This window comes from Salmo salar, chromosome 29 (genome assembly GCF_965601325.2).
Source record: "Salmo salar chromosome 29, fSalSal1, whole genome shotgun sequence".
Lineage (NCBI taxonomy): Eukaryota > Metazoa > Chordata > Actinopteri > Salmoniformes > Salmonidae > Salmo > Salmo salar.
Genome location: NC_138319.1, coordinates 5,067,773 through 5,077,500, shown reverse-complemented (window position 1 = coordinate 5,077,500; position 9,728 = coordinate 5,067,773). Strand labels below are relative to the sequence as shown.

General features: G+C 42.1%; 1 protein-coding gene across 4 annotated transcripts in view; it reads left to right on the top strand.

The window, feature by feature from the left end:
- Positions 1 to 9,728, top strand: part of LOC106590037 (enhancer of polycomb homolog 1) — a 136,628-nt gene that overhangs the window by 102,050 nt on the left and 24,850 nt on the right. For all 4 annotated transcript variants that reach the window (XM_045710952.2, XM_045710953.2, XM_045710951.2 and 1 more), the window contains 3 exons: positions 850 to 939; positions 1,158 to 1,306; positions 5,091 to 5,515. In XM_045710952.2, the coding sequence (XP_045566908.2) occupies positions 850 to 939; positions 1,158 to 1,306; positions 5,091 to 5,515 (664 nt within the window). The remainder of the gene's footprint in view (positions 1 to 849; positions 940 to 1,157; positions 1,307 to 5,090; positions 5,516 to 9,728) is intronic.

Sequence of the window (9,728 nt, the reverse complement as noted above, 5' to 3'; positions counted from 1 at the left end):
AAGAACTAGTAGTAGTAGAAGAACTACTAGTAGTAGAAGAACTAGTAGAAGAACTACTATTAGAAGAAGAACTAGTAGTAGTAGTAGAAGAACTATTAGTAGTAGTAGAAGAACTATTAGTAGTAGTAGAACTAGTAGTAGTAGAACTAGTAGTAGTAGTAGTAGTAGTAGTAGTAGTAGTAGTAGTAGTAGTAGTAGTAGAACTAGTAGTAGTAGAACTAGTAGAACTAGTAGTAGTAGAACTAGTAGTAGTAGAACTAGTAGAACTAGTAGTAGTAGTAGAACTAGTAGTAGTAGTAGTAGTAGACTAGTAGTAGTAGTAGTAGTAGTAGAACTAGTAGTAGTAGTAGTAGTAGTAGTAGTAGTAGTAGAACTAGTAGTAGTAGAACTAGTAGTAGTAGAACTAGTAGTAGAACTAGTAGTAGTAGTAGTAGAACTAGTAGTAGTAGAACTAGTAGTAGTAGTAGTAGAACTAGTAGTAGTAGTAGTAGAACTAGTAGTAGTAGTAGAACTAGTAGTAGTAGTAGTAGAACTAGTAGAACTAGTAGTAGTAGTAGAACTAGTAGTAGTAGTAGTAGTAGTAGAAGAAGAACTAGTAGTAGTAGTAGTAGAAGAAGAACTAGTAGTACTAGTTCTTCTACTACTACTACTAATTCTAGTTACTAGTTCTACTACTACTAGTAGTAGTAGTAGAACTAGAAGTAGTTGTAGTAGAAGATGAACTAGAAGTAGCAGCAGTTGGCGATATGATCACAATTGTGGCTGTTGTCTAGGTAGCCAGCCACGTTTTTCTTATGGTCTCTGCCTCTTAATGTAACTCACCCATCCCCCCTCTGCTTTTATGTTTAGATCCATTCAGGTTCCTCGGAGGCAGAGGAGGAGAATGACCCAGATGGCTCCTTTGTGTTCCGGAGGAAGGCCGGCTGTCAGTACTATGCTGTGAGTAAAGTAGCTGCCTGCCCTCCTGTGACTCAACTGCTCTATTTATAGCCCTTACGGCGCTCTCTCTGACGGCCAGCCACACACAGCCAGGGTTGCCACTGACCCTGCTGCTTTATCTTCCACATTCTGCTGGCCACACCAATGCCTTAGTGACGGAGCTTTCCTCCTTTGTCTCGAACTCTCTTCTCTCGCTCTCCTCTCTCTCCCTGTCTCAGTCTCGCCTGGACCAGAGTGGTAACTGGCCATGGGTCAGCCCGTCGGAGGGCGGTTTGGGGGACCCTCGTTTCCGCTACTGTCTCACGTCTCTAACGGTGCCCCGGCGCTGCGTAGGGTTGGCACGGCGGCGCACAGGCAGAGGGGGCAGGTGAGTTCAGGCGCCCTTATTGCTCCCTAAGGCTGTATACTAAATGGCACCATATTCCATATGTAATGCTATACTTTTGGGCTCAGGTCTAAAGGTAATAGGATTCCATTTGGAACACATCCCAAATCTCACCTTGTGGCTCTACTAGCCTCGTACTAGCCTCGTATATTGACGGCGACACTCACACATTGTATAAGATTACTTTCCAAGCAAAGTCCAATAGTCCAAATTTGTGGCTCGGCTTCTGAATGTCAGAGGTATTCCAATGTGCATCAGTTGTATCTTCCTCTTTTTTTTTTTTTTTTTTTTTCTTCTTTTTTTTTACAGCTTGTTTGTAGCCTAAACCATCATGGATTGCGTCGTTTTAGATTTATTTCAATTGTTAACTTTTTTTAAATGTATTTTTGCATTATTATTACCCTTCAAATCAAGGGAAGTCCCTCCCTTGATTTGGGAACCTCTGGTTTAGGAGATTACATTTTGCTGGCGACTGTTTTTCACGCGCACACACGAGAGATATTGGAATCAACTATCAGGTCTTTGAGGAAGGCTTGAATATTAGTACTCTCATAGTGTGATATGCAATTACAGCTGCAAAATGTAATCACGCTTATACCACCTGCCTGAGGTTCTGAATATATATCCAGAACTTACCATCTCATCAAACACAACCTTTTCAGTTGTCCCCTTTTCTGAAGCACAAGTGGATAAACAGGTTTATGCCAAGCCCTGCATGTTTTTTTTTTTATTCAAAAGTCTGATGGAATGTAAGCCTACATTGAACACCACACATTGGCTGCTACTGTAGGTTGAGGGATAGAACGGCTATTTCCATGTTACTATGTTATAGGATGCATTTTCTCCAGAGTTTTTGATGGTAGGCCACTGGTAGGCCTACATGGCCACTGTTAACCCTTTCACGTGTGAGTTCCAAATATCTCTAACGGTCGCCCCAGCGTGAGTTTTTTTTTAATGCACGTGATGTTCGAACATTCTCTCCATTCCAGGATGTGATTGTTACATAAACAACAACACTGAATGGCTCAGAGTGGGAGTGAGAGGTTACCGTGATTGACTGCCTGCACGCGCCATTTGTATCAATAAATCACTATCAGAAAATGTTTTGTGGTATTATTGCTATATTTAGTATTTTATTGACGTTTTTCAATTACCCGTGATAAATCATGCATTCCGATTTTTGCATAAATTGTAATGGGCGCATAGTATGTGTGTAAAATAATGTTTTTGAAGGTTGTACTGATTATGATGAGCTAAGCTAATTCCAGCTATGTGTATGGAGCCATGTTTGTTGACATACACTGCATTCTGGGTTTCACGTAATCATCCGTTTGACCAAAGATGTTATAACAAAATGAGGTGAGTAAGAGTTCACTCATTTTTTTTGAGGACTTGTGCAAATGAATGGTGGGATGTGAACGACAGTAGATGACACACCCCTTCAACATGCATACTGTAAACAGATCAAACTCATCTTGTCTTCTCTTATTATCTTTGGTTTCTGTGAGGAAAAAAAGCATGGCTGCGCGCTGAAACTAATCGACGGATTACTTTCAATTTCTAGAAAGTGTTTTACCTAATTATTTCGATCAATGGTGAGCTCACTCGTGATGTGATTAAATATACATAGTAATTGCTATTAGCTAATTCATGGTATAGTTTACGTAAGGACTGTTTGTGTAAATAGTTTCTGAAAAAAGTGTGGCCAGCTCAAATGCTGATTGTTGCGTCATTTGAAACTGGCCGTTCTAAATGAGCGTTCTAAATGAGTGTTCTAATCACACGGGGTGTGATCGTACGCTTCAAGGACCACTGTAGAACGATCACACCCCGTGTGATGGTACGTGTGAAAGGGTTAAAACTAACTTAAAGTGGGTATAGCCACAGTGATCACAGTAAATGTGCTTTGGAAGTTGCACCGAATTTTCACAAGCTCAAGTTTGCGCTCAGCAGACCTGAAATTTGCTCAGTGCCGGAAACAATTAGATGGATACACTGCTGCCCCCCCAGACAAAAAATACACTACATGACCAAAAGTATGTGGACACTTCCTCGTCGAACATCTCATTACAAAATTATGGGCGTTAATATGGAATTGGTCCCCCTTTTGCTGCTATAACAGCCTCCACTCTTCTGGGAAGGCTTTACACTAGATGTTGGAACATGCGGGGACTTGCTTCCATTTAGCCATGAGCATTAGTGAGGTCAGGCACTGATGTTGGGTGATTAGGCCTGACTTCGTCGGCATTCCAATTCATCCCAAACGTGTTCGATGGGTTTGAGATCAGCGCTCTGTGCAGGCCAGTCAAGTTCTTCCATACTGATCTTGACAAAACATTTCTGCGTAGACCTCGCTTTGTGCATGATGGCATTGTCATGCTGAAACAGGAAAGGGCCTTCCACAAACTGTTGCCACAAAGTTGCAAGCACTGAATCATCTAGAATGTCATTGTATGCTGTAGCATAAAGCATACTTTTAGCCATGTAGTGTGTATATTTTTTTAAAGGAACTCAGTCCGGCTTTCGATTTTGAAATTGGGTAGAGCATAATCAGTTTTCCATAAATACATATTAGACATGACTCTCCAACAAGAGGGGTGTTTTTCATTAACAGTACTTGTGCCAATAGAAATAGACGTGGTGTCCGCGCAGGCGTGATATGTTCCCTGTTGCTGGAAGGGGGGCCTGAGTGAAAGTTCAAACACCAGGTCTCTACGTGCAAACCAGAGCGGAGACACATTGCTAAGCGACTCAGACTGCAGCAGCCAGTGTTGCAGACTATTTTTCAGAGAATCACTAAATTACATTTTGCCGACGACGCCACAGCACCAATTTGCCTTGCTGAAGCCCAACTGCGGTCCCCTCGCCTGCCGCGGTCCCCTCACCTGGCGCACACCCCCTCAGCTTATGCTTCTTTACCTGTGTGTGTGCCGTTGCTGTGACATCTGTTTCATAGACAGCTTTTCCCACTCTCGTTTGCAGCACAATTGAGTGCGGAAACTCTCTAAATGTTTTCAAAACTATAGAAATCCTCTGTCAAAACTCCCCAAAGGCAGCCTGAAAAGTAGCTGAATTTGACGCTAACCTCCTTTACCAAGAAAAGTCGTTGGAGGGGTCTGATAACTCAGTCACTAAATTGGCAACACTGGCCGCTGCACAGGGAGCAGGAGCAGAGGGAGAGACAGAGGAGCAGCATGCTGCAACGAACAACGGCTAAGCTAGCAACCGAAAAGCTTCTTAGCATTACTCTCCTGTTCTACTGGTTTTCATAAACTTCCTTTCATTGTCCTGAAGCCAAAGGCACAATCGTTATCATTTTAACAGCCTATCCTAGTTCTTGCATGTCTATATTTCCTATCTTTCTCTTGCATGTTTAGATTTCCCCTCTAAGTTTCTAACGGAGATGTTTATCTCTGTCACATGAACCTGCTTGCACCAGGTGCGTCTTTTTTAGAACAGTGTTTTCCCACACATTGCATTGTCGGAAATGCAATGTATTACATTGTTTGCTTCATAACAGTAGTTTAGTTGCATGTTCAATAATGAGACGATAGACTTGCTATTGTCACATTTGTTAAGCTAGTTATGAAAAATGGCCATTCCTTGTACCCATGCATAGTTTTTTCGGTTTGTCACGTAATTTTACTGGAACTAGTTTAACCATTTGTTAACCCGTTAATGTGGGGTCGCTTAGTAGGCAGCAAAATTGACTGGAATTTGTCTCCCTACTGTGATTGTAATGAGTCTCTTTCTGATTATGTTTCAGGCTGTTACTGGACAGAGCACACACAGACCTGGACAGCATTTTCCACAACCTGGACTCGGACCCCGAAACCGAACCACTTCAAGCCTCATCTCCCACAAGCTCTCCTCTCCGCAACGCAGAGCCAGCCAGTACCTCAGACGCCAATACCTCGGACCGAACCAATGCTTCCAACAACCGCCACCCCTCTTCTTCCTCCTCCATCCCCTCCTCTTTGTCGTCATCTGTGGACCTCAGTGAAATTCTTTTGAACATTAAGTCATGTCGCTGGAGGCACTTTAGGCCGCGGACACTATCCCATTACCCCCTGGGTGGAGGTGACATCTCACGCTATAGAGGATTTAACCGGACTACGTCCTCGGGACATAGCAAGCTCCCGGGGAGTGGAGTTAACACCCGACCCTGCCCCAGAGCTACCCCTGTCACCGGTGAGTTAGTCCACTGTCCTGTGCTGGAGCACTCATCCCTGCCTAAGGAGGTTTATGCTAGTATTCAGGCATCAGGTAGCCTGCGTGGTCCTGCTTGAGAGTACTGAGTACTTTGTTTCTGTCACTCACTACTTTGCTTTATGCAATGCAGGTATAGGCCTAGCGGTGCATGCTAATTTGCTTCTGATTCCTGAATGTAAATGGGATTGACCCCAGCCCTGTGATGGGTATGTTTCTGACATTCTGTTTTGAATTTTAAATATAACGAATAGTAGAAAGAACCTGATCCTAGATTAGCGCTCCTACTCTGAGATGCTTTTGACCCAGGGCCCATAGGACTTTGATAAATAAAAACAAGTAGTGCACTATAAAGGGAAAAGGGTGCCGCATTCCACCCTCTTGCTTTAGGGCACGATGTCGATGTTATGCAGGATAAGCATTCTCTTTTTTTTAAATTATCTTTAGAGATTGAAAAGAGTTTGTCAGGCAGGTAAAGGAGGTGGTTGTTTAGTTTTGACCTCGTCACACGATCATAACCTCTTATAGTTTTTCTGTTCTGGAAGAACTATGAAGGTTTAGTGTGAAAAATAAGAATTCACCAGGCTTTGAGTGTGTGGGGAGGGGTGTAATTGTAACATTTCTCCATGACTGAAATTGTGAGCTGCCATATTTTCATTGACCGTGTGTGTACGCGTGCGTGCGTGCGCGCGCGCAGGTCTGTTGCTGTGACCGTAGGGGTGTTGCAGTGCCCTTATTACTGTCACAGCACCAGCGGTCATGAGTCATGACCGTAATCTCCTTTTATGCACTCTGGTTGTGTTGGGAATTTGCTAATGACCATCAATTCGCTAATGGCCTGGTTCTCAGGGCTCTATTTATCCCGCTAACCACTGACATCAATGCATATGCAATCGAAAATCGCATCTAACTTTAAAACGCCCTTTGATCAATTTGAAGAAAGAGAAGTTCAACAGGTTGTAACTGAGTGTATAACATAGGCTTTGAAACATCCACAAAAACCAAAGCAACAAAATGGACAGCAATTTATAAATTGATGATTGATTAATTCCAAACATCCATTGGCATGTGGGAGCTTGTGCATAGGCCTAATTATGAGCCCAAGCCTGGGGAAAAAAACTAAAGAAAAAAACTGAATTCAAATAATGATTGTGACGTTATACAATATATTTGTATTTATCTTAGATCTCCATTTAGCTGCTGCCTTGGCTGCCTCTGCACCAGACAGGATGCTCTTGCCAGCATACTTGGCGTGCAACATGTACGCTGTGGCGTCTTTGGGCTTCAGGCAGAAATCTACATGCTTTTTGATGTATTTCAGAACTAGTTTCCTCTGCTTGGAACAACAGTGAAGTGGGCATGGCAGTACAGATTTCTTCTGTTACATCTGCAAGCAGAGTCTGAACATCAGACAGGATTGCACTGCTATAGGTTTCAGGAGTTTTAGGCTGCTTACCACTCACCCAAAATATATCATCCAGGAGGATCCTCTTGATGGGGCTGTCCATATCGGCAGACTGTGATATGGCCATGTCAAACACGATGACAACACCACCCCAACGGGTGTTGCTGGGCAGCTTCAATGTGGTACTCTTATTCTTCTCACTTTGCTTGGTGAGGTAGATTGCTGCTTTAACCTCTATGGGCTAGGTGGGACGCAAGCGTCCCACCCGTGGTGCACTCCATCAACAGCAGGTGCATTTCAAGAGCGGCAAATTTGAATCCAAATAAATGTCAAAATTCAAATTTTTCAAACATACAACTATTTTACACCCTTTGAAAGATAAACATCTCCTTAATCTAACCACGTTTTACGATTTCAAAAAGGTTTTACGGCGAAAGCATAAATTTAGAGTATGTTAGGACAGTACATTTACAAGAGTTGTGTGTAATGTTTTGTCAATTCAAAGACAGGGTCACCAAAACCATAAAACCAGCTAAAATGATGCACTAACCTTTTACAATCTCCATCAGATGACACTCCTAGGACATTATGTTAGACAATGCATGCATTTTTAGTTCTATCAAGTTCATATTTATATCCAAAAACAGCGTTTTACTATGGCATTGATGTTGAGGAAATCGTTTCCCTCCAATAACCGGCAGTCAAGTCAGCAACACAAATTAAATAATTAAAATTAGAAAACATTGGTAAAATATTATATTGTCATTTAAAGAATTATAGATTTACATCTCTTGAACGCAATCAACTTGCCAGATTTAAAAATAACCTTACTGGGAAATCACACTTTGCAATAATCTGAGCACTGCGCCCAGAAAAATACGCGTTGCGATACAGACAAGCCGTCATGTTGGGGAGATCTAAAATCGAAAATACTATGTAAATAATCCATTACCTTTGATTCTCTTCATCAGATGTCACTTCCAGGTATCACAGGTCCATAACGAATGTAGTTTTGTTCAAAAAAGCTCATCATTTATGTCCAAAAATCTCCGTCTTGTTAGCACATGATCTAAGCCCGCCGGACTTCACTTCATGAACGAGGGGAAAAAATATATTTCCGTTCGTTCAAACATGTCAAACGTTGTATAGCATAAATCATTAGGGCCTTTTTTAACCAGAACATGAATAATATTCAAGGTGGACGAATGCATTCTCTTTTATAACGTATTGGAACGAGGGTACCCAACATGAACTCGCGCGCCAGGTGTCTAATGGGCCATCATCGTTCCATGGCTCTTGTTCGGTCAGATCTCCCTCCAGAAGACTCAAAACACTTTGTAAAGGCTGGTGACATCTAGTGGAAGCAATAGGAAGTGCCAAAATATTCCTCAGCCCCTGTGTTTTTCAATGGGATAGGTTTAAAGGTAATACAACACATCAGGTATCCACTTCCTGTCAGAAAATGTCTCAGGGTTTTGCCTGCCAAATGAGTTCTGTTATACTCACAGACACCATTCAAACAGTTTTTGAAACTTTAGAGTGTTTTCTATCCATATATAATAAGTATATGCATATTCTAGTTACTGGGTAGGATTAGTAACCAGATTAAATCGGGTAAATCTTTTTATCCAGCCGTGCAAATACTGCCCCCTAGCCCTAACAGGTTAACTTGATGACCCTTCACATACCTAACCATTTCCTTGGCTCGCTTGTAGAGTGTATCCATTGTTTTCAGTGCCATGATGTCCTTGAGGAGCAGATTCAATGCATGAGCAGCATAGCCAATGGGTGTGAGGTGAGGGTAGGACTCCTCCACTTTAGACCAAGCAGCCTTCATATTCACAGCATTCTGTCACCAGTGCAAGTACCTTCTGTGGTCCAAGGGCATTGACTGCTTTCAGCTTATCTGCAATGTAGAGACCGGTGTGTCTATTGTCCCTTGTGTCTATGCTCTTGTAGAATACTGGTTGAGGGGTGGAGATGTAGTTAATTATTCCTTGCCCGCAAACATTTGACTACCCATCAGAGATGATTGCAATACAGTCTGCTTTCTCTATGATTTGCTTGACATTCACTTGAACTCTGCATCCAGCAAATGAGTAGATAAAGCATGTCTGGTTGGAGGGGTGTATGCTGGATGAAGAACATTCAGATATCTCTTCCAATACGCATTGCCTGTGAGCATCAAAGGTGAACCAGTTGCATACACAGCTCGAGAAAGACATTCGTCTGACTACGTTCCCCCATTGAGTCAAAAAATCTGATTCCAGGAGGACCATGAGCTGTTGCTATTGATAAGGTGTCTGATTCATCATTTTCACCTTGAAAAGAAGTAGAGGGACTTTTGTCAGAGGTTGCTTGTTGTGAGCGCTGAGGGAACTTTATGCACTAGGCCAGATGATTCTGCATCTTTGTTGCGTTCTTCACATATGATTTGGCACGGTATTTGCAAATGTACACTGCTTTTCCTTCTCCCTTAGCTGCAGTGAAATGTCGCCACACATCAGATAGTGCCGTGGCATTTTCCTGTAAAGATTAGGGGGGGGAATTGTTAAAAAAATAAAAAAAGAACTCCTACAATTCCATGTACATTATAAATAGTTAAGCAGTTAGATTAAACAACTCCTTTTTAAGGTAAATGTTTTAAAACAAAACATATGGAAACGGGTGGATTAACACTCGTCAGTTCGCAGGCTCAAGCAAGCTAAAACCCACATGGTAGCAAAAACTAACTAGCAGAAATTGTTAACAAGTTAGAAATTATTTAAACACACTGCTATAGGCTACTAT